The 24,370-nt window shown below is 41.1% G+C and overlaps 1 protein-coding gene across 2 annotated transcripts in view; it reads left to right on the top strand.

Moving 5' to 3' along the window:
* The window catches only part of EPHX1 (epoxide hydrolase 1), a 44,207-nt gene extending 21,124 nt beyond the window's left edge, over positions 1–23,083 (top strand). Inside the window, exons 1-9 of one of the 2 annotated variants that reach the window (XM_074989880.1) lie at positions 3,483–3,634; positions 6,042–6,229; positions 9,061–9,241; positions 11,129–11,356; positions 12,575–12,704; positions 13,152–13,366; positions 17,298–17,406; positions 18,691–18,816; positions 22,350–23,083. In XM_074989880.1, the coding sequence (XP_074845981.1) occupies positions 6,047–6,229; positions 9,061–9,241; positions 11,129–11,356; positions 12,575–12,704; positions 13,152–13,366; positions 17,298–17,406; positions 18,691–18,816; positions 22,350–22,575 (1,398 nt within the window). In that variant the 5' untranslated portion in view covers positions 3,483–3,634; positions 6,042–6,046 and the 3' untranslated portion in view covers positions 22,576–23,083. Of the gene's footprint in view, positions 1–3,482; positions 3,635–6,041; positions 6,230–9,060; positions 9,242–11,128; positions 11,357–12,574; positions 12,705–13,151; positions 13,367–17,297; positions 17,407–18,690; positions 18,817–22,349 lie in introns of those variants that run through there. The other variant, XM_074989879.1, reaches the window with a different exon arrangement.
* The last annotated feature ends 1,287 nt before the right edge of the window (positions 23,084–24,370 follow it).

Genomic DNA, 24,370 nt, shown 5'->3' with positions numbered 1-24,370 from the left:
GACTTGTTATTGCTTATTATAGTGCACTGTCAAGCAGTCATAGCGGTTTAGTTCAGCAAGGTCAAGCTGATTTGTATCTTTAAGTTTTTAAACCCTGTAATGAGATTTGTTTGTTCCTTTAGCTATATTGGCAACGATGAATCTGTCTGGAGATGTGCATCTGACAAAGCGAGTCTTTGTCCATGAAAACTTGTGCTCCAAAATATGTGTTAGTCTATGAGGTGCCACAGGACTTTTTGTTGTGTCTGGAGAGTTAAGGGGTCCTTGTAAATCTATAAAGGACTGACTGTATGCATGTTACAGTAAACTTCTTCATATTTGGCAGCCCTGGGACCTGGAGGTTGCAACATATTCAAATACTGCAGATAATAGAAAGGTATATCTAGCAATGTATAACTCTAAAGAAAAACAAAATTAGATATTAAAAAACGAACAAAAGTGTTTGCACAGTACTTTATTTACCAACACTAGTATTGTATGCTGTTAATTTACAATGTATTAATTTGTATTTACTTTCACTATACTGTACTTATGGACTAAAATGTAACTAAAATTTACTTATGGCTAAAATGCTGGTTAGTTGAGAGTTACAGAAGATAGAATGCTGGATATGAGAGAGTTTACTGTATCAATAAAACATAAGGAGTGTTTGTATAATAGCAAGAAAATACATTGAAACTTGAACAACTTCCAGGTCAAATTATTTTTCCAGCAGAGTATTTACAGACCAATTAATGCAACTTGCATTGAGAGCCATGATGTTCAGCCTGATTGCAGTAACCTCATGGTCCATTGATAAATAAAACTAGTGACAATGAAACACATTGGCTATGTCTACACGAGCCCCAAACTTCGAAATGGCCATGTAAATGGGCATTTCGAAGTTTACTAATGAAGCACTGAAATACATATTCAGCGCCTCATTAGCATGCGGGCGGCCGCGGCACTTCGAAATTGACGCGGCTCGCCGCCGCGCGGCTCATCCCAACAGGGCTCCTTTTCGAAAGAACCACGCCTACTTCGAAGTCCCCTTATTCCTGTGAGCAGATGGGAATAAGGGGACTTCGAAGTAGGCGGGGTCCTTTCAAAAAGGAGCCCTGTCAGGATGAGCCATGTGGCGGTGAGCCACGTCAATTTCGAAGTGCCACGGCCGCCCACATGCTAATGAGGCACTGAATATGTATTTCAGCGCTTCATTAGTAAACTTCGAAATGGCCATTTACATGGCCATTTCGAAGTTTGGGGCTAGTGTAGACACGGCCATTAAATCGTAAATCAGAATCATTATAATGTCAGTAATCTGACTGAAAGCAGTCAGCTCTGTTTTAAGGCTTATGCTCCATCCTTATAGTAGTTTACATTCTTGAGCATGAGTATTTAACAGCATCTCTTAGAACCATATGTGTTGAATATTATGTGTCCTGCCATATCTGGGTGATGGAGGGCGAAGTAATCCTTTACCTTTTCAGAGTGGTGCTCTGTTGTAAGAGGGAGAGCTTCAACTCTGAGACATGCTAATGAGTTTTGAAGTCGTCTTTGTCATTTACCGCCTGCTGTAAGTTTTCTGCAAAGGCAGGCTGTTTGCCTTTCTTTTCATCCTTCCTATTATTTGAACTGATTCTTAACAATAACTTGTTGGCTTATTGCTGCTACTTAGAATAGCATTGTTACCTTCAGGCATCTCCATTTCAGTCCCTGACCAAATCTATGTCAATTTGAAGTGCATTATGGTACATTTCACTAGAACTCCCAGAACTCTGCACTGTGGTGGGAAAGAGTCCAGCAGTAATCAGGAGAAGTATAACGAATCATTTCGCCTCTCTTTCTCCAAATTAACCTGACTCCAACAATTATTTTAACAATTTTAGATTCATTTTATGATCAAAAATAACTTATTTCAAGGATGCATACGGAGAAGACTATTTTGTTTTGTTTTGTAACATGTTCAGGAAAGTTCAGCTTAGGCAATATCTGGTTGTCAGCTTAGTTTCTAGCCATCTTGAGTGAGCCACAATGAATTGAAATGACTTCTTGACTCTCACAGTAAGACACTAGTCTCAGAGAGATAGCTGTATTAGTCTGTATCTTCACAAAGCAAAAGAGCAGTCCTGTAGCACTTTAAAAACTAACAGTATAATTTATTAAGTGGTGACCTTTAGTAGGACAGACCCACTTCTTCAGATCTGGAAAATCCTCATGAATGATAACTGATAACAGAGACGAAGAGAATTTAACAGAAAGATAGGGAAAAATTAAATAAAAGCTGACAAATCAGCTAAATAAAACAGAACCGGGGGAAGGGGAAGAAAAATTGTTTCTCCAAGTGTCTATTAAGTGAGCTTCCTGGGATCACAATGAATATGAAAGGTGGGGAAAGTGTCCTTGTAATATGTAAGGTAATTGAAATCTTTGCTGAGTCCAAGTAAGAAAATGGTTCAGTTAAAATTAGAAACCAAGACTTGCTTTGCTTCCTGATCTTTGCAAGGGTCATTGGAAACCATTTAGTTATGCTAATCATTAATACTTGCTTAGTTAATGCTTCCCAACATGTCCAAGGAATGAAGAAACAATTGAATAAGGCTGGGTAGAGCAGAATGTGTGTAAGTCATTGCTTGGATATGATTTGTAGGAACACTACCTAAACAAAAGCACTAAAACCAAAAAAAAGTTGTGGAACTAATATCATGTTTGTAACTATCACATTGTTCACTCCACTTGTATGGTTTATTCCTTTTTGCTGTCCTTTGTTTACTTAGCTGGTAATTAGGGCAAGGACTGTTGCTTATTTTGTGTATGTATGGTAGTTAGGACAGTGGAGCTCTGTTCTTGACTGGCAATAGGTACTACTGCAACAAACATAAGTAATAGAAATTCAGTGATAAGTCATAGGGAACAGCCAGCTGCTTTGAGCAGCCTGGGACTGGGGCAGGCAAGGGAGCCTACCTGAGGATCCCGTCAAGGCAGCCTGTGGGCCAGATCCAAAGGCTTGGCAGATTGGATCTAGCCTGCAGGCCATATTTTGCCTGCCCCTGGTTTAGATAATCGAGAAAAGAGTTCTGGGCCAGATTCTCAGCTTTGCTGAGGATGCTTTGTCCTACTTCAGTGGCACAAAGCATCTTTAAAGAACTGGCTTGAGAATCAAATGGAGGAATCTGCAAATGGTGTAAAGCTGGTTTAGTTGACTTGATACTATCTGCTTCTGGTTACCGTCACCCGTTCCAGGAAGCTTGAGGTGGCAGGGGGAGTACACTGGGCTATAGCAATTTCCTACTAACAGAGTGCTTTTTTGGAGGTCATTACAAGACAGTACAGTCCAGAACTTCTCTGTACCATTTTGCCTTATCAGCCATGCTCAAGTGCAGCAATCAAGAAACATGCAGAACATAACTGGGGGTTGGGGCCCCGGTGTTCATATATAGCACATTGACTGAAAATTTTATACACACTTCCAAGGGGACAGAGAAGTGGAGACTGCATACGGAGAGCCACCAAAGGTCTGTCCTGATGGGCCTTTGCTACCGGAGCAGTGACCTCTTATGTTATAACCAGTACCTCCCATGACTGCTACATTTAGCTGATACCAGGAACAGAAACTTTCAGAGGTCTGAAGGTGCTTTATGGAGCTCCTTACTGGGTAAGATCAAAATAACGTCTTACCTCACTGAATTTGGAATGAATTGCACAATGAATGTTTTTAAATTGGCTTTTCTGTAGCATGCTCTTCATGGGCTCCTGCACAGACACAGAATCCACCCACACAATTAAAAATAGTGTAACTCTCTTCCAAGTTTTTAACCCCACAGGTGGAATTGAAGAGGAGGAGAGAGAGATTTTGTTTTTAAACTTTTGTGAAATGCTCAGTAATTATTGTGATGGCTCCATACAGATTCCTGTGTTGACCAGACTAGAACCCATATCTGAATTGTGGACTGACCTGGGTTAAGTTGCTTCATTTTTCTGTGCTTCTGTTTCATAATCTGTTATATAGCAAATAAATCTGTTAAATAAATATTTATAAGCCCCTACAAGTTCTTCGAAGGTTTTAAATGGCCCTTTGGTTATGACATGGAGTTCCACTGCTATGTTACTCCTAAGCTGATTGCTCTTGAAGACTACTACATCTACACTTCTGGGAAGATGCACATGCTGGTTGTCGGTCTTCCGGAGTTCAATTTAGCTCGCCTAGTGGGGCTGTGCTAAATCAAATGATCAGGGAGCTGCAGTTGACTTCAGTACTCCTCACAGTTGCGAGAAGTAAAAGAAGTCAGTGGGAGAGTTTCTCCCATTGACCTCGTGTTGTGGGGGCAGTGACAAAAATCGATTTAAGAGACGTTGACTCCAGCTACACAATTCTCATATCTGGATTTGTTTATCTTAAGTTGATTTTCTCCTCTAGTGGAGACCGGGCCAAAATTGGATGGTTTTTATGGGTACAAACTTCCACTCTGAAAAGCTGAAGCTGGCAAACTACAATTTTTTACTTTATATACTAGCAGACTTTTTTGGAGTGTAAACTTTCGTGGGCAAAGACCCAGTTCATCAGATGCATATCATGCATTTGACAAAGTGAGTCTTTGCCCATGAAAGCTTATGCCCCAAAAAGATCTGTTAGTCTATAAGGTGTCACAGGACTTCGTTGGTTTTGCGGACACAGACTAACTAACATGGCTACTCCTCTGATCCTTTTTTGCTTGTAATGTAATCCAAGATTTGTGTGCAAATTTAGGAAGAGTCTGGATTAGAGATATGAAGAGTGTAGCTAAGAGAAATTAGCACTTCCTCAAAGAATATAGACTCTGGTCTGGCTATGGTCTGAAGAAGTGGGTCTGTCCCACGAAAGCTCACCTAATAAACTATTTTGCTAGCCTTTAAAGTGCTACTTGACTGCTTTTTGTTTTGATAGTGTACAGACTAGCACGGCTTCCTCTCTGTTACTATTCGATATTATAGTTCATGTTTAGCTTCAGGGATGAATGTGGCCCAGCATTTGCAGTAAATATTTTATTTATCCCCAAGAGCAATTTCAGATGATCAAATTACTCTGTGTAACAACAGCAACAACTACGACAGAAACCCTTCAAGCTCTGGAGAGAGTATGGAATATTATGTGTCATAGACAATGTCTGCCTTGCAGAACAATTTTGAAATAATTAATATTTTAACAATAATCCCCCAAGCATGATGGATCTTTCAAATGTAACATATTTTTAAAAAACAAAAAGAGAAACCAAATCACTGGACACACATTTCTTGTGTTCAAAAAGTTGCTCAGAAACATTAATATTAAAGAAAAGCTGGTTTGCAGATATTTTTTTCCTGAGGCAAAAAGTAGCTGACAATGATCCAAATGGAATTGTTTGCCTTTTTTATTATTCTGTCTCTAGTGTTCTTAAAAAGGTACAATGAGCCTGAACCCAGGATTATGGCATTAAAATGAGTGAAACAATGGTGGTTTTGCTTTGGCAATATTTCATCATTTGGGGAAGTGTTTTGGATTGTGGAGTCTATGTACTTTTTTGGAGAGTACACAGGAAAGCAAAAGTTGGGGGAAGCCTTCTGAACACTTCAACCTCAGTCTGCCTTTTACACTGTTGTAGTCTGGGAAGGGGTATAGTAAATGTACAATAACTTAGTTTTTCTCCCAGCAGCATTCAAGGACAAGATTGCCTGCTTCAGTGTTCTTTACTAGTTTAAAATGCTAAATAATAGTAATAATTATAATAATAATAAATTAATACTGAGTCTGTGCAAGGATTTGACTCCTTGTTATATATGCATTCCATGAATTTTCAAGGAGAGACTGGGAGGTACAAGTGACTAGTAATATTTTTGTACAGGTCAGTAGTGACCACAAATTACAGCAATCTGATAATATAGCCGTGGTATCTCCCATGTTATAACATAGCAGCATTGATGGGCTTTTAGCCACTTACATTAATTTTGAAAGTGGAACTTCGGCTTCTAAATTACTTAAATTCTTTTGAAAATTTTATGTGGCATGCCTCCAATCCGTTAACAAGGTTGGACTTTTTCTCTTGCAGTCATTATGTTGCTTGAAATATTCCTAACACTGGCCTTGGGGACCATCGTCTATCTACTCCTTTCCAGAAAGAAGGAGGAGACTTTATCCATTGAGGAGGGATGGTGGGGCAAAGGGCAGAAACCTGACTCTGAAGAAGATACAGCTATTCGCCCATTTAAGGTGGAAACCACCGAAGCAGAGCTGAATGTAAGAAAACTTCTCTCCTGGAAAGAGGAGACTATGAAATGGCAGAACAAGTGCATGATTTATTTTGGAGTGATTTCAAATTAAACTGGTAACTAAAAGTTATAGACATGAAATAGAACTAGACAAGAAATTTATGGATATTTATAGACATGAAATTGAGGTTTAATGCACAGATCTTAATAGCAAAGGGCTTTCCTGGGCTCGCAAAAGTAACAATAGATAAGTAGACTTTTGTATCCCAATGTTTTGTTTTGTTCCGAGCTAGCTGCTATCCTGTTAGCATATAAACCTACTTTGTGGGGTTTGATTTTGTTTTAGTGATCATTCAACTCTGTGCTGCTGTGTTTGTTCCTCCTTCAGACTAATTGTTGAGACTCTAGATTATAAAAGACAGATTAGGGAAGTGTCTTTATAATTTTCACATTTCAGAAACAGATAAGAATTTCTCACCTTCTTAAGTGCCACTTGGCTACAAGTAAAGAACAGCACAGCTCTTAAAAATGTTAGTTAAAGTCTTTTATAGGATGACTGGCCCGCCTTGGCATTAAAGCACTGATACCATGGTAATGAATACAGTACAGTGGAAGTGGGTAGGTGGTGGAATCTTACCAGTGATAGATTTTGCTTGTACATGTACATGTATGTACATATTTGGGAAACTTGACACTTTATAGGGTTGCTTGGAGTGATTATTCAAATATGCACAAAATGGGGTTTTCCTTACTGTTCCTTTTACAGGTTTCTGTTTCTTTTATTGGTCATGGCTTCTATAATTCTTAACTTCTTTCACTTCTGGTTTAAATAGAAGGTGGCCTCTCTTAAACTTTCCCCTGCATGGTAAAATTGTTGGTAGATGTTAACTTGAGTGTTGCCTCTAAATTAACTACACAGTTTTGCCTTATATAAAAGCTATCAAAAATAACAATGATAATAAGTTGTATTGGTTGAGCATAAATAAGCTCTTGTCTTAACTGGGATTTAAAGATGTGACATTAGCATGTTAGCTAAGACATTTTATATAAATCTAGGAGAGACAAGTCACTTCATCTTGAACAGCTAGTAATGGCTGAAGAACACCTGGTTGAGCTAAAGATTAGAGAAAACCTAAAATTACACTTGGCCAGTTTAGTATGTTCTAAAGTACAATAAGGTCTCGGAGTACGCAGCCCCAGAGTATGCGATCCTGCTCTTACGTGGCTGACCCCGATTCCTACAGTAAACCTTGTAGAGCAATTTCCATTTGCGCTTAACTCACTCCCCCCGGCCCTGGCTCAAACCCCTGGCTAAGCCCCCCCCTCTCCCCTCCCCAGCTCTGCTCGCCACCCACGCATAGCTCCTGCTCATCCCTCAGGCATGACCCCGGCTCAACCTCCCCAGCCCCAGTTCAACCCCCCTGCTGGCTCACCACACATGCATGGTTCCAGCTCATCCCCCATCCTTGTGCCCAGCTGTGGCTCTGGCTCATCACCCCTCACACATGGCTCTGGCTCAAATGCCGCCCACGCTCCAGTTCAAGCCCCCCGCATGTGGACCTGGTTCAAACTCCCTGCAGCCCAGCTCATCACTCAAGCAGGGCTCCGTCTCACCACCCCCGTGCACAGTTCTGGCTCAACTCCACCCCTCGCCCCCCTGTAGCCCTCACCCAACCTAGGTTTATCCCCCCGCACCTGCCTCCCATGGCCCCAACCCACCACCAGGCTTAATCTCCCCAACTGCCCCCTCACCAGGACTTACTTTTCTGCTGCTTCCCCAGCTGCAGAACATGTGTTCCGCCAGGGAAAAAGCCAGACCTCCACTTACACGAAATCTGGGTTATGCAAGGGTGAGTGGAACAGGACCCTTGCATAACTCGGGAGTCGACTGCATATACTTCCTTGTCTACCCTAGACTTTAAAAAACATTTTAGCTAACATCAAAACTTCAAATCCTTGTCTAGGCAAAGCCTAACCCTGCTGTGAGTGTGTATGTATCACTCCTTTTAGCTGCAGTAGGAGTTATCCATGTACATTGACATCAGAAAATTTTCTAACTCCCTAGGTCAAAACCCACAGAACTGCCAGTATGAAAAGTCTTTTGCTTCATACAGGCTGCTTGTCTCTGTTGAGTGATTATTTGCTGAGTGTACCATATCTGCAGCACTATACATGAGGCCCAAAGACACAGGAGGAGGATCACTTTTGTGGACTAGACAAATCCAACAAAAGAAGTCTCCTGAGAAAATGTCCAGCTCACAGAGGCAGTGGTCTAAGAGAAAGGGATTGTTTATGATCCAAGTGTGGAAGGTTTGCAAGGCTTGGCTCCAAGGGTGGGATTTTCAAAAGGACCTAAGCAACATGGAGCAAAAGTGTCATGGAAGGGCAAAGGGAATTGTGTTCCTAAGTCACTTCTGGTAGTTTTTAAATCCCACCCTACAGCACTTTATTCAGTACCCAAGTAAATTGAACAAGGGTGGTGTCAGCATGACACAAAACAGGAACCAGACACTCTATAGAAGGATCTTTGATTTCTTGCCAATTGGATGCTAGAAAAAGACTGTTCTCTTCCCCTGTGACCTGACTGAACGAGGATAGCTAAGACAGTGCGACATGTATGCTACAGTCAGGAGAGAAAGAGCAAGGCCTGAATGAGTGTTGGGGGTAGAGGGCATCCACAGAGCTATAGGTACATTAGCAAAGCATTAAAATACACAAGTATCACAGGAGGTTTTATTTTCACTACAGTTGCTATTTTGCATGGAAATAAATTAGGCAAGGTGCCAAATAAAACACATAGGATCTATAATATCTCTGTCTTCTTATCCTTTTACCTCTGTTTCATCTTGTTTACTCTAGGATTTATTTAGAAGACTTGATCAGGCTCGATTCACTGAGCCACTGGAGAACAGTTACTTCCAATATGGATTTAACTCCATTTATCTCCGGAAGGTCGTCTCCTACTGGAGAAATGAGTTCAACTGGAAGAAGCAAATGGAAGTTCTCAACAAATTCCCACAATTCAAAACCAAGATTGAGGGTGCGTGGCTGTGCTCTAAAAGAGCATGTGATAAAATTTAAGATCACATATAACTTGTTGGAGTAATTTCAGACCCTTTTAAAACTGGCCAGTTATAAAGCCTTTTTCTGAGAGGTTTATCATGAAAACTTCAGCAGATACTGATGCATGGTGCTGATTGGTGCTGTTGTTAGCAAATCTTTCCTGAGGGGAGGGGATGTTCTGATGTCACGAAATAAAGGTATTGAGGAATCCCCATTAAGATCAGAGTGCTACACGTGAGTAAGATTTGTAGGATCAGGCTTTGCACTTTAATGGAGGACTGTTATAAACTACTTTGTACAAGGAGTTTGGTGAATCCATTACAATTAGAAGAAGTGACACCTAGAAACCCAAATCTTGGTGCTATATTAAATCCCAAGAATGGCTGCATCCACAGTGAGAAATGCAGTGATGTCTCCCACTATGGTTGTAACAACAGTAATAGCTGTGGTGGGAGTGGTACTGTTGACGTCTCAAAGGTTATTACCATCTCATCTAAATTTACCTCTGAGTATGTGTGGGTGCCACACTGTTAAAAATGTTAGGCTATGTCTACACTAGGCCAAAACTTCAAAATGGCCATGCAAATGGCCATTTCGAAGTTTACTAATGAAGTGCTGAAATACATATTCAGTGCCTCATTAGCATGCGGGCAGCCACGGCACTTTGAAATTGACGCGGCTCATCCAGATGGGGCTCCTTTCGAAAGGATGCCGCCTGCTTTGAAGTCCCCTTATTCCTATGAGCAGATGGGAATAAGGGGATTTCGAAGTAGGCGGGGTCCTTTCGAAAAGGAGCCCCGTCTGGACGAGCCGCGCGGTGGCGAGCCTCATCAATTTCGAAGTGCCACGGCCGCCCGCATGCTAATGAGGCGCTGAATATGTATTTCAGCGCTTCATTAGTAAACTTCGAAATGGCCATTTCAAAGTTTTGGGTTAGTGTAGACACGGCCTTAGTGGCCAGACTACACGGACTTGCCCTCCATTGGTAATATCAGTGAAAGTACACCACTGCTACAGCACTTCTGGCACTTGGTAGGCAGGCTAGTTTATTGTCTCTTGGAAGAGACTGAGGACATTTTGAGATTTATCAGTTATTGCCTAATGGAATGGAGCATTTCAAAGCTTTATATGTTTGTGTACTTTTGGAGTCCAAGGTTTAGATTCAGGGCAAAGCAGACAATTGTCCCGTAGTAAGAAATATATGAAACCAAAATTCAAGCTTAAGATGATGCCTTTTTTCATTTGTTAGAAATGGAGCAACTGACCGTAAGAGAGAGCCTGGATGTGTCCAGTTGAGACAGGGTCATGTAGTGTTTAGAATTTGGAGCTTTTATTTAAGTGCTGACAGTGTACTTTTATATTGTGTAGCATCCAGCAAAGAGACACTGAGCGAAAAAGGACTTATAGTGTAAAAGTTAGACTAGAAGAAGACCAGGGCAGGATCCCCTGAGAAATGTACTAGAAGATATAATTTTCCTGTGAATAACTGATTTTAAATTAGGAAGGAGAGCATAATAAAAATCAAGTTTAAATGTATACAGATCAGACTCTGGGTTCCACTCCTGCCAATAACTCGTCTGATTTTTGATGAATCACTTACCTTCTGTGCTTCATTTTGGCAATGTGTTGGGAGTAATATTTGCCTTCCTCAGTTGGCTTTTGTGAGGTTTAATTGACATTTGTAAAGCACTTTGAGATCCTTAGATAGAAGGCTCTATGGCCGTGAAGAGTGCCCTTTATAACTACAGTTTTTGCAGTCACCAGACACACTTTATGAACAAATTTATTTGTAACTCTCTGTTCTCTGTTGGTCTCAGAAGCACGTTTTTGCCTATTTTATTTAATTATTCATTTATTTTTACAGGCCTTGATGTCCATTTCGTTCATGTAAAACCTTCCACCTTGCCTGAGGGCTGCTCTGCAAAGCCATTATTAATGGTTCATGGTTGGCCTGGCTCAGTTTATGAGTTTTACAAGATTATCCCTCTCTTGACGGACCCTGCTAGCCATGGCCTGAGTGATGAACATATTTTTGAGGTCATTTGTCCATCAATTCCTGGCTATGGCTTCTCAGAAGCATCACACAAAAAAGGTATTTTGTGAGTAGATTAGAAATGCTATCGATACAGTGTACAGCCTCCTTGGGGTAAAGTAATCCTTAGTGACATAGAAATTTCATGTTCCCTGCAGAGTAAGAGATAATGTTAATATTGAAATTAAATAATTTCTTTACAGCTATAAAGCAGTTATGTGATGTGGAGAAACTGATGCGATTGTCAAATGACTTGATTTTAGGGACAATGTATAGATATTAATTTAAAACAGAAAGGGGTTTGTAAAAGTTAATAAGATAAACCTCATAGAGGAAATGAAAACCACAAACAACCCCTTCCCTCACAAATGGTGGGTTTTTTTAGTTGTAACTGTTCTATCCACTGTCTTTAGTGAAGCTGACTTAAGAACAAAAAGTGAGCAAGCAGCAGAAATGGTGAAAAATAAACATAAGGCATTTAAAGGATAATGCAACTAAGACATTGTTTTAAAATATATTTTGTTAACATCACTGCAAAAATATAGAAAGAAGAGACTGGTTTCAATGGGCTTTCATATCCTAAAGATAAGAATAACACTTGGAGGAGGAAAGCAGAATTAAATGACTTTGTGTTAGGTCAGTGCCATGAAGCCTCTGAGTCGGGGAATACAGGCCAGAAAGGCTAGGTGTATCAGCTCTATCTCTTGAAGCAGTTTGTCTGCTGTGCTTTGTGACAGGGACACTGTCTTTTGTCAAGTAGAGCACACAGTACTAATGCAGTGGGCTTGGGGAAGAAGTAGGAGGAAAGGAAAGTTTATGTGGTCTTAGCTGGGCAGCTTCTCCAATAATATATTTATGTGTAGTTTATGTTAGCACCAACTTTGAGGACCAACACAGAGTGTACATAATCTGGAAATGACCCAAGGCTTGGCAGTGGAACACTGTATCACCACCGAGCATTTGAAATTTCCAGTTCTGGTTAGTTTGAAGTTATCTTTTCCTTTTGGGAACACTTTGCAGTGGCATTGCTCAAGAATATCCAATAGGGGCTAGTTAGACCAGTATTATAGTCTCTGGGGAGACCACCAACCCTGTGGCAGAGCAGTGCTTGAGGAAGGGTGACAATTAGGAAATGGGTTGGGTTCTCTCCCCTCTGGCTTCTGCTCAGTGGCCGAAAATCCTTGCCTTAAAGGGAGCCCCTGTGGAACACTCTTACTGGGGGAAATCTAGGTGAGGGAAAACTGTTAGTAACACCTTGGTGCCTTTTTCTCTTCACAGGCTTTAATTCTATGAGTGCTGCCTGCATATTTTATAAACTGATGCTCAGGCTGGGATTCCAGGAGTTCTATGCTCAGGGTGGTGACTGGGGCTGGCTGATCTGTACTAATCTGGCCCAGATAGCTCCCAAGTGAGTATCCTGTAAATAGTGCATTTAATGCTTGTGCATGCGAGAGTCTCCTGACTTCCTTTTAGCAGGGCAGCATTTAATTTTCCCCTGTGGTGCCCTACCCCTGGTCCTGACCTAGGTCACCGTTTCTGTTCAAGTATGGCCAGTGCTATGGCACTTTTGGCATGGCTGCAAATCCAGTCTAGCAAGGGACCCACCTAGCACATGTAACAAAAGAGGCATTTGAACTCTTCCCTCCAGTGGACTCACTCCTGTGAAAGTGATCCAGCTGTATACCCATTGTGCAGCCTGAACCTGAAAGGTTGGGAAAGCGCGTCACCGTGGTTTGAGCCACAACAGAACTGTATGATTGGCACTAAATAAAGTGCATCTGATGCCTTCTATTTATGAGTTCAAATAAGTTGCCAAGTGCTGTTTTTGTTAATTTGTATTTTTTATTGTGTTTAGCCACGTGAAAGGCCTTCACTTAAATATGGCTTCAGTTACGAGAATGAAATTTGCCCAGCTGCTGTCCATCCTGTTGGGACGTTATTTCCCAGGACTCTTTGGTTTCCAGGATGAAGATGTCAGGCGGCTGTTTCCTTTCTTGAAAAAGGGACTCTATAAGATGTTGATGGAAAGTGGCTATGCTCATATACAAGCCACAAAGCCTGACACTGTTGGTAAAAAGACTTACTACTCTAAAACTCCACCACAGAGCCCTGCAGCAGAACTGGGATTCTGCTTACTAGCGGCAGTGGGTAAAATATACTTGATTGCGGCAGGTTTGGGTGGACCCAAAAAAAAAAAAACCCCCAACCCACAGACTGTGGTAATATGTGGGAAAACATTTTAAAGCTTTTAATACTTAAAATTTAAGCAAGAGATAAGAAGAGTCTTTTATAACAGGAGAAAAGTATTTTTGCATGTTTTATTATTTTAATGGTAAAAATTGTGTCTGAATTCGATTTCTATATGTAATATTTTAACCAGTCATGGGGAGGTTATTTTTTTAGGTAGCCTGGGGAAATTTGTCTCGCAGGGTTTGAGGGATCTAAGTATTTTTTTGTGGGAAGGAGCTGGATAAAAAACCATGAAACAATAAAGAAGCAGGTGGGAGTGGGTTCTGTGGGGCTGGATATGACCAGGATTAAAAAAATAGTACCATGCAAGGCTCTACTCCACAGCTACCTATGATGACAGGGAAAATTGCACTTTGAGCTGTTACATTTTTGTTTTCTTAAGTACAGAGCACATTTCTGAAAAGGCACAAAAAATCAGTGTTTGTACGGGGTTGGGAAATACTGGAGGTTTTGCGTTTCCAAAATACATGCGCCTATTCTTTGCATGCTTATCAACTGTTTAGGTGCACAGATGGCCAGCTTTGCAGCTAGCTAGCCCTTTTACTTGCCGAAAGAAGTAACTTTCAAGTAAGAATTGGGCATGCGGTTGTGTGCCTGATGCTCTCTAAGATCTGTCAGTATGTTTTCAGTTTATATAACTAATGCATTGCTACGTAGCCATTAAAACTTACCAATTTTACTATGATGTTGTGGGGGTTACATTCTTACCACCACATTCCCAGTAAAGATGTAATCTCTCAACAGAGAATGCATTGGGTATAAAACTGAGGCTACAACTGATACTGAAAAAAGCCACATTTATTCTTATACCAATGTGTTATTCCTCATAGACTGTCTAATTCATTCAGATTACTAGGCTACTTTGATAAATGTTCAGGCATTGAGGGTACATCTACACTTACCGGGAGGTCAACCCAGTTAGAATCGATCTTCTGGGATTTGATTTTGGGTGCCTAGTGGGGGATGCAGGAAACTGAACTATCGGGGACAATAGTTGACCCCTGTATTCCTCATTCTCGCGAGGGATAAGGGAGGTTAACGGGAGAGTCTTTCCGGAGCCTCTCAGTGAGGACAGCTAGGTAAGTCGATCCTAGATACATCAATTCCAGCTATGCAATTGCTGTAGCTGGAATTGCATATCTAGGATCGTCTTTAAGGTCTAGTGTATACTTGTCCTAGGAGTGGGAAATTTTAAAAGCTGCAGTGCTCACCCAGTGGAACAGCTTCAACAGGAGAGATTGAGACCTGTCCAGAATATTCCCTAGCCCAGTATTTAGGACAATCTCTTTGGTGATAAGAAACCCAGGTTTAAGTCCTTGTTCCACATCAGGCAGAGGCAGGTCCCACATCCTCAATGAGTGCTTTGACCCCAGAGCTAAATGTTCCATGGGAGAAAAGGGGCAGCGGTGCCTCCTCTTGTATCTTTTGCGTGGATTAAAAATGTGCGCAGGTCTCATCCACAGGATCAGGCCCTGAAGTCAAGGTAAGCAGGGGATGCCCTGTTAGTGAATCCTGCTTGGGTTTGGACATGGTAGGTGCTGAGCACTGTCAAAACTTGGACAGCTGTGCACATGGTGAGATGTAGGTTCCTTGATGACCTTCGTGGTGGAAATATAGAAGCCTACAAGGTTAGGCAGGAGCTAATTGGGTTTTGTGAATGGCAGTGGACTTAGGTGCCTGAAGTGGCAATTAGATGCTTAAGCCGTTGTTGTGAATCCCACCCTAAGTGCTTCCATTTAAAAGCACCTTTTGTAACTGATAATTGTCTCTAGGAGGTAGAATAAAACGTTTAGCTTTCTTAGCTGTATTTAATTAAATTACAGGAGACTGAGTGAATAGCACTTGTGCTAAAAATATTGTAATGCTTTTTTAAAAAAAATGGCCATAGAAATTATATTGAACAGTACCAGCTCTTTTTAAGGAATGCTGCTGTATGTAATCGAAATGATTACCTCAGACTGAGTCCACAGTGCTTGGAAAAAAGCTCTGGCTTACTTTCACAAATGGTGTTTTCAGAAAGTTCCTAGTCACTATTTAAATTCTTTTGTCCAGTAACCTTTTTAATTTAAATGTAATTATTAAAATATATGTACAGAAAAAGACAAACATCATAACCTGTGCGTATACTTCTCATAGTACAGACTTTGCATAATACATTAATATTTGCAACGTAACCTGAGTTATAGTTAAGTCACTAATTAAATTATGATTAAGGATAGCTGATCGACTGGCAGCATATAGTTGCCAGCTCTGTTTCTCTACTGGGGTTTTGCTGGCTGGGAGTCTTGCTCCTACAAATCATCTGTGATTTGTCAGAGTGGAACTTTCAGCTGGTGAAGCATGGGTAATTTGACAGCTCAGGAGTTGCAGAGCTGGAGGTAGGGGCATTACTGGAATCTTGGGGGAAAGAAGCATATTGAGGGGAGGGAGAGAGCATGGCAGAGACTAGATTGCCTGCTGGATGCCTATAGAGTTGGCATGTGAAGCATTCCTTAGGGGGAAAGAACAGCATGGAAACCAGGGCTCATTGGGATTTCTGATGAAAAGTGTATGCTGCTGGGAGGGCATGGTGGGGGCAAAGCAGGGATTCTCAGCCAGTGAACTAGGAGGCTTTGCTAGCTGAGTAAGCTGCCATCTGACTATCAGTTGACAGTGCACTGTTTGTGCTATTGTATTTTACCCACATTGGCACTTAATTAAATTTGCCTGCATGGATCAGAGTTTACGCTTACAAATTCTTGGAGACACATGCACTGATTTTTGGCTCATAGCAGTTCACTGAAGAACTTTGGGATGTGCATGGAAGTTGCATTTCAAGTGCGTGTCAGAGAACAATTGTCCTTTACTCCAATGGAGGCACTGTCTCAGTTTTCCCCATTTGGGAAATGGAGATACTTATCTACTCCTCCCACCTCGCTGTGATATTGTGTTCAGGCAAAATACTGTTATAGCATAACTTGGTAGCTTGATTTTTTTTTTCAAGCCTCAGTCTCCTAATGGTTGAAACTTTGCTAACCTCATGCAGTGATCCTTGTAAGATCACAGCAGTAGGCCAGGTCATAAAAATCACGTTTAAACAAAAATTGTCTCTAGCCTAATTTCTTACAGGAACCGAAAGTGCACCCCATGAGTTTGGAAGGGACTTTACAGATGCTCATTCTCCATTTCAGTATCATCCTTTGGAAGCCAGAATTGGGCATGTGTGAAGCTGCAAAATGTTAGGCTTCACATATCACAGATAAGAGTGGAAATGATGAAAAGCAAACTCTAAGGCATTGGGTATTCGTAGTACAAGACAGTAGTCCCTAAAAAGAGTTTGATCTGTTTGATACACTGCAATAAGTCCTGCTTGTCTTCTTTTCGTGCAAATAGCCCTTAATGCAAGCAGAATCTGTCCCAATAATAGGCTTAGTATTTGACAGAAGCTTTCAGTTAATAATGGAAACAAATCTTACTGGGCACGTTAAGCTTAATCTTATTAGCTTGCAGAAAAAGCCATTAGAAATACAACTCTTACACTTAATTTTAAATACATATGGTATCTGTGTAATGCTGAGTCTATTAGCATGTTTATGATAAGACAATAATAGGTTTTGACTTGTTCTCTTCATGATAGCTTAAAAAAAATCCACCCCCTCACCAGACTGTTCAACAGCTGTAACTGTTGTGTCCTATATGAGAGAGCTTTTGATGCATTTTGCAATTAATAGCAGGGAATGCCAGACTTATTTTTACTTCTTCTCTTTGCCAGGCTGTGGCCTGAATGACTCTCCTGTGGGGCTGGCTGCATACATCCTGGAGAAGTTTTCTACATGGACCGATAATGAATTCCAGAAACTGGAGGATGGAGGACTGGAAAGGTGGGAACAACTTCTTCCTCTGACTCACCATCAGCCTCTTGCTCTAGTCTAGATAAGGTCACTCAGCTCAGACTTATGTGTAGATCACATTAGTTCCTCAAACAAAGCTCTGCTGAGGTAATTTTGTTTCCCTGCTATCCTGCAGGGAAACTGTATGGCCACAATACCACAAAATTATACTTGAGTCAGTAATAACAGAAGAGACCTGAAAATGATACTACATCCTTATATGTATCTTTGATCCCTCCAGGCCGTGGTAGAGGAACACTGATGGTGTATGAAATAAACTTGTCCTGCCATTGCCCAGGCAGCATCTTGTTTTGTGGATGAGCAGAGGATTTTAGTTTTCAGAGCTGTCATTCTGACACCTCTCATTGGTACTAATATCGCATTTGAAATGCCGTAGAGAAAATGTCACAGAAAGTGGCAGGAGCAGGAATCTGTTTTACACCAAAGGCCAAAGATTTTGCTCACAAAATACCATTTCTGATTCAGTATAATGCAAATTTTTATCAAATTGTTATTGTCATAAAAATGCATACTTAATTTGCTGCCAGTAGGTCGGTCTTGGCTTGGGGTAGAAATCTGTGAGAGATTCTAAAGAAGCCCTAAAGTTTGCTGAGCTACCTGGCTGACACGGAACCAGCATGCACATTAGGAAAAGGCCAACGAAAATTATTTCGATGTGTCTCCTGTCTGACTGCTTTCTGTGGGGTATGAAACATATATTCACAGCAAAGGTTGGCCAAGTTTGTGATGTTTTGTCACTGCTTTTTTTTATTGAAAGCATATGGCAGTGTTAGGATTCATGAATAATGATGGTACAAGATGCCCAGAATGCTCTTCTGTTCTTCAAAATAGGTGGTGCTAGTTCTTTGCTGCTTTTGACAGTGTTTATTGAAGTGTTTTTTTTTCTTTAACGTTTGGGCCTTTTGCAAGGATGTGTTAGGGTTTACATACATGTTCATGTGATCCCTAAATACTCAAGCTAGCAGGAAAAGGGCGTGCTAATATATTTGGGTTAGCAGAAAAGGGCAATGCTAAAAATGATTGGGGTAGCTCTGAAATACTTGTGCTAGCAGAAGTGAAGGGTTGGGGTGAGGAATTGTTTCCAGTAAACTCCTTTCTGAATTAGTGTGCTAGTGCCATTTTTCCTAAGCTGTTTTTGCTTTAATTTTTATATTTTAACGAATGTAAATACCATGCTGAAAAGATTTCAAATTATTCTTCTTCCCTAAACTAAACTGCATTCAATGATGTCATTTATGGGATGGCCTTTTTCAGGAAGTACTCTCTGGATGACCTTCTCACTAATGTCATGCTCTATTGGTTGCCCGGCTGCATGGTTTCTGCAATGCGTTTCTACAAGGAGAATATGGGGAAGGGGATTGGTACGCAGAAACATGAGAAGTAAGAGGCTTTCTTTGTGTGCTCCTCTTTTAATTTGCAGTCTCACGTAGGCCAGAGACAATGGGTTAGGGAGCATTGTTGGGGAGAAGTTGCATCACAATACGTATTTTGCTCATGGATTGGAGAAGGCTGTTTGTTTATTTCTGCTGTGTTTTCCAAATGTGCCACAATATGTTGTGTAAAAACACTGAAGGCTCAGAAATATGGGACTTCACGGCAGCCACTCTACAGAGACAGTGTGCAAACAACTTCAGACCCTAGCTCTGTGAATGAATTTGACTTCATTTGCCATCTTGACTGAATCTTGTAGTCAGCATTCACTTATATAGCTTAAACCCTTGATCACCTGTTTTTTTATCCTGCTTATTTTGATTTGGGGTAAAGTTTTCAAAGGAACTTACCTTCCACTTTCAAAAGTGACCTAAGTGTGTGTACAAGTCTTTGTCTCCTTGAAAGTCAAGGGTTTTTAGGCTCTTTGGTGCTAAAGGGTAACATTTTGAAAGATCCCAATAAGAGTTAGGCATCTGATTTACAATGATTTTCAATGGCAGTTAGATGCCTAACTGTCCTTCGTATGTTTGGCTAAATCTTGAGTAGACACACTGCAGCTGTGCCGCAGTGGCACTTAAATATAGATGCTCACTACAGTGATAGAAGAGAGACTCCCACTGCTGTAGTTAATCCACTTCCTCAACAGGGTGTAGCTAGGTTAGTGGTGGAATATTCTGCCAGTCGAGCACTGTCTGCATTGGGTGTTAAGTCAGTTGAAGTATATTGCTCAGGGCTGTGGAATTTTCACACTCCTGAGAAACATTGCTAGGTTGACCTAACTTTTAGTGAAGATCTGGCCTTAGAAAAAGCAGCTTCTTTAAGTTGCTTTTGAAAATGGAACTTAGGTTCCTAAGCCGCTTAGAGCCAGATTTGCAATATTTGAGCACCCAGAGATGCAAACAGATACATAGTCAGGCTGAAGAGATGCCTGCACCCTATTAAAATAAATGGGAATTAGATGCCTAGAGTGCTTAGGAACTTCTGACCGGGTATGAACAGCACCTATTTGCATGTGTCCTTTACACCGTTATGAGAATTTTACCATTGGTTTATAATAAATGCAATAAAATACTAGACACTCTTGAACTCATAATTTGCTTCCAGTCTACCTGCCACTGCTGAATTGTTCCCTACAGTATATTCTTGAGTAGTTTGTGCAGTCCGGTGTTAAATGCTATATGGACGCATATTCTACAAGTTGAGCAACCTCAGTGCTATGAAATATTTCCTGACATCCAGCCAAAATTTAACTGTGTTCAGCTTCATTCCATTATCCCTAATGAAAGCATTGTGGGGTATTTTAAGTGATTTCTTTTTGTCACTTTTGTTTACACCCTTCAAATACATAGTCTATTAATATGTCACCAAGCATGGGAAAGTTCCCCATATTCAGTTTTGCTTTCCCTTCCTTCCCTCCAGCTCCTTCACCATTGTTTGTTGTAGTCCTTTGAATTCCTGTCACACAAATGGTGGACTTCGATCAGTTTTCCATTTAGTGGTTACTTTTACCACCCTTCCCCCTGGCCCTGAGTTTTGCTCTTGACTTCCATGCTTGTTCCTATAAAAATGTAGGCTAGAAGGAACTTCAAAGTTATCTAATCCAAACTCCTTTGCTGACACGGGGGCCTAGTATACCAAAACCACCCCCTGGAAGGTTTTTACCATCATGCCCTTGAAAACCTCCAATAATGGGGATTCTGCAACCTCCCAATGAAAACTATTTTAGAGCTTGACCAGCCTTAGAGTTAGACAATGTTTCCTAAGAGTTAACCTGAACTGCTCATTACATCTTGTCCTACTTTCAAGTGGACATGGAAAATGATTGTCTTCCTCTTACTGACAGTCTTTAACATTTTGAAGACAGTTATTTGCTCCTCCTTCAGTCTTCTCACAAGACTAAATGTGCTCAGTTTTTTAAACCCTTCCTTAAAAGGTTCCTTTTGTTTGCCTGCTCAGGACTGTGTTCTATTTATCCACATTTAGCCCATGCCATTTTTTTGTTTTAAAACAGGCATTTCCAACCCATGGCCCACGGGCCGCATGCGGCCCTGGACAGCTAGTAATGCGGCCCCACAAGATCATAAACTTTTAACATTATTATGTGATTTATACACATTAACTATATTTTATATGTGGCCCAAGACAATTCCTCTTCACTCAATGCGGCCCAGGCAAGCCAAAACGTTGGACACCCATGTTTTAAAAAGTGCTGGTACTCAGCCAGCCCCCCCCACCTCCCCGCCCCTGGCCTCAGCCACGCCCATGGGTGGGGCTGCTGATGTGCCCCTACTCAGTATCAGCACCAAAAAAAAACACTGCTTATAGTATTATCTAGAATGTGTTTTCCTGGTAGACTTACGAGCATGCCACGTGGGACTGCATTGAAAGCCTTATTAAAGTAAGAGACATCACATCTATAGCCTCCCCCCCGCCCCATTCCACTTGGTCAGTAATACTGCCAAAAGAAGAAATGAAGTTGGTGTGGCGTCTTTTGTTCTTGACAAATCTGTGCAGGCTATTCCTTAATACACTGATATCCTCCGGTGTATACCAATTGATTATTTAATAATTTATACCAATATCTTTCCAAGTATTGAAGTGGGGTAACTGGCCTATAATTTCTTTGTTCCCCTTTTTAAAGGCAGGTTTTATATTTGAAGTCCTCTGGGACCTCACTGGTCATCCAAGAGGTCTTGTAGATAATTGCTAACAGTTCAGAGATTGCTTTAGCTGATTTCTGAAGTACACTGCAAGGCCCTGCTGTTCTGAATAAATCAATTGTCTCTAAATATTCTGTAACTTATTCTTTCCTTATTTTGCCTTGCAGTCCTTCCCCCTTGTTCTTAATGTGAATTAGTTCAAGTATCTCTGCCACTTCTGAGGGTACTTCACAAACTATATGAATCAGGTCCTGTATTTACATAAACTTTGTAGCCACATTATTTCATTGTCTTTCTGGAAATTGGAGGTGATACTCTCCAGGGGTTAATTCAGTGACTTAATGTCAGCTGAGTTTTATTCTCAGCTCTCCCACTACAGTAGACCCCCAGATTTACACAGGGGTTGCGTTCTCACAACCCCTGGATAAGTCAGATTTCCTGCCCAACTTAGGAGAGCCAGGAAACTGACCAGGGCTTGTGCCCTGGTCAGTTGCCTGGCTCCAGCCAGTGGAGCAGAGTTGGGGAACAGGTGGCAGCCTGGCTTCTGGTTCCCCTCCACTTGCAGAGCCAGGAAACTGACCAGGACAGCAGCGCTAGTCAGTTTCCCTGCTCCTCTGAGTGATATTAACCCAAGATACATGCAACTTGAATGCGCATATCTCGGGGGCCGACTGCACCCTGATGTCACTTAACTTCTGCCTTCGTTTTTCCATTTGTAGAAGGGGAATATAATTCCTGTTTCAGCAGGGTTCTGGCTATTGCTAATCTAAGCGTAAAGATTTCTAGAGGGACAAAGTTATTCTTTTCCTTTTCCCCCTGCAGGCTCCCTGTTCGAGTGCCTACAGGTATTGCCTCCTTCCCCAATGAAATCCTGCACACTCCTCAATCCTGGGCACAGAAGAAGTACATCAATATCATCTCCTTCAATTTCATGCCCCGAGGTGGCCACTTTGCAGCTTTTGAAGAACCAGAACTTCTTGCAGCAGATATTCATCAGTTTGTGGGAAAAGTGGAAAAGGGGGAACACGGGAAGGAGAAGGTCAAATAACTCCCCTCTGTGAGAAGTCTTTAATTTCAGACACTTATAAACTCCATCTGGTCTATGCTATGATATGCAAGCTTGTCTTGAATCAGATATAATAGAAAATAAAATAGAGCTGTGGTATATTCAGATTAGATCCTGTAGTATCCTTTGGGTCTAATAGTTACTTTTCACCAGCATGCTGAACTGAAACAGGATAAGAATGTAAGATGAGTAGGTTTATTTTCACATGCAGAACTCATGGTCAGTACTGACCTATGTCGATTCTCTGCTATGGAAATGCATTGGGAAGTGGATCTTACTTGTTTTAAAATGTGTCTGTGGAGGAGTATATTTCCTTAGTAACTACAACCATGTGGCTTGAGACTTCCAACTGATGATAATCTATGTTCAGGGGTTCTGGCTTCACTTCTCTGCTAATAAGATGTATTAGATTTCTGTACTAAAAGGCTGGAAATGTAGTTGAATTACTGGAGCAGTTAATCGTTCAATAAAGAAAAGCATATCAAACTTCTCTGGTGACTTTTTAAGCTCTAGTCTGAGCAAAAGGAAAAACCTGACCTGAAAAAGTTTTTGCTTACTTCCTCCCTAGCCCAGCATGTGGCATCTGATTGCAATGACATGTCTGTTAGGCATGATGGGATGACTCAACAACAGTAAGATCTGGAAGCCTGGGATGGAGGGGTAGTTTTACGAAGTTGAGCTCAAAGTTCTTTCAGTGCTGACTGTCCCCCATCTCACGAGGGATACAAGCACCAAAATCTGCACTTTTACTCGTTTTCATTAGTAAAATATTCTGTTGTGCTCTCAGTCACAAAACATTTTCTGCTTTAGCCTAAACTCTAGTCTCTGCTGCTTGCAGGCACAGGATGTAAAGCGAAGAATCACCCTCTTGTTCTTCGAAAGAATTTGCTGCAGGGAGGGGCCTTTCTTGAGCTTATTCCAGGTACACCGTGGGGGGAATCCCCAGGGGGGCTTTCAGCTTGTGCTCATGATATTTCTGGCTGTTTGCAAGCCCTCTTATGTTCTTATTTTAGTTAAGTCCTTAGCTTCTGGGCACTCATATTGTCTTCCTTCCCTCCTACCCCCATGTGTGGTCTTACATTTCAGGGCAGCAAGTCACCCTGTCACATCTTTCCTGCTGATGCAAACATCTGCTGCAATGTCAGGCAGCACTGCTGTATACTAATATAAATGAATATTTCCCCAGGGACTGATAAGTCACAGCCCAGACAAAATAAGTGGGAGTGATGGTTGCTATATGATGCCAGCCAGATCAGCTTTCAAATGTAAGTGGAAAGCTCAGAAGCATTTTCATCTCCTTTCAGCTGTAGCCCTACTTTTAAGGGACAGGTCCGAACAAAAGGAGGCAGTAGAAAGTAAATGAGGATCCTGTTCCAAGTTCTTATGTCACAGCAGCCCTCCCTGGTCCAGTCTGTAACAAGACAGGTTTTTTGTTTGCTTTTAAATGTTCCTGCTGACAGTTCAGCATTTGTTGAACTGAGTAATTTGAAACAGAGGATAAAGTCCGCCAGCCACAGAGAGAAAATGAACGGGCACCGCATTGTCTCATTCTGTATGACAGAGGAAACAGAATTTTTTATCTCTTTTATCAATTTTTGATGCTGACTCTTTTTTATAGTTAAGCATGGCTAATGCTAGTAGAAAATGGAACTGACCGAATACATCTGGACATAAAATTTAGTTTTTTGTAAATAATTTTTTGTCATTAATTTTTTTATTTTTAATTGTCTAGCTTGGACTCAAATGTTCCTGGGTTGTTTCTTGTTCATTCTGAAAT

The sequence above is a fragment of the Carettochelys insculpta genome, chromosome 3 (genome assembly GCF_033958435.1).
Source record: "Carettochelys insculpta isolate YL-2023 chromosome 3, ASM3395843v1, whole genome shotgun sequence".
Lineage (NCBI taxonomy): Eukaryota > Metazoa > Chordata > Testudines > Carettochelyidae > Carettochelys > Carettochelys insculpta.
This window is presented reverse-complemented; position numbering and strand designations above follow the sequence as displayed.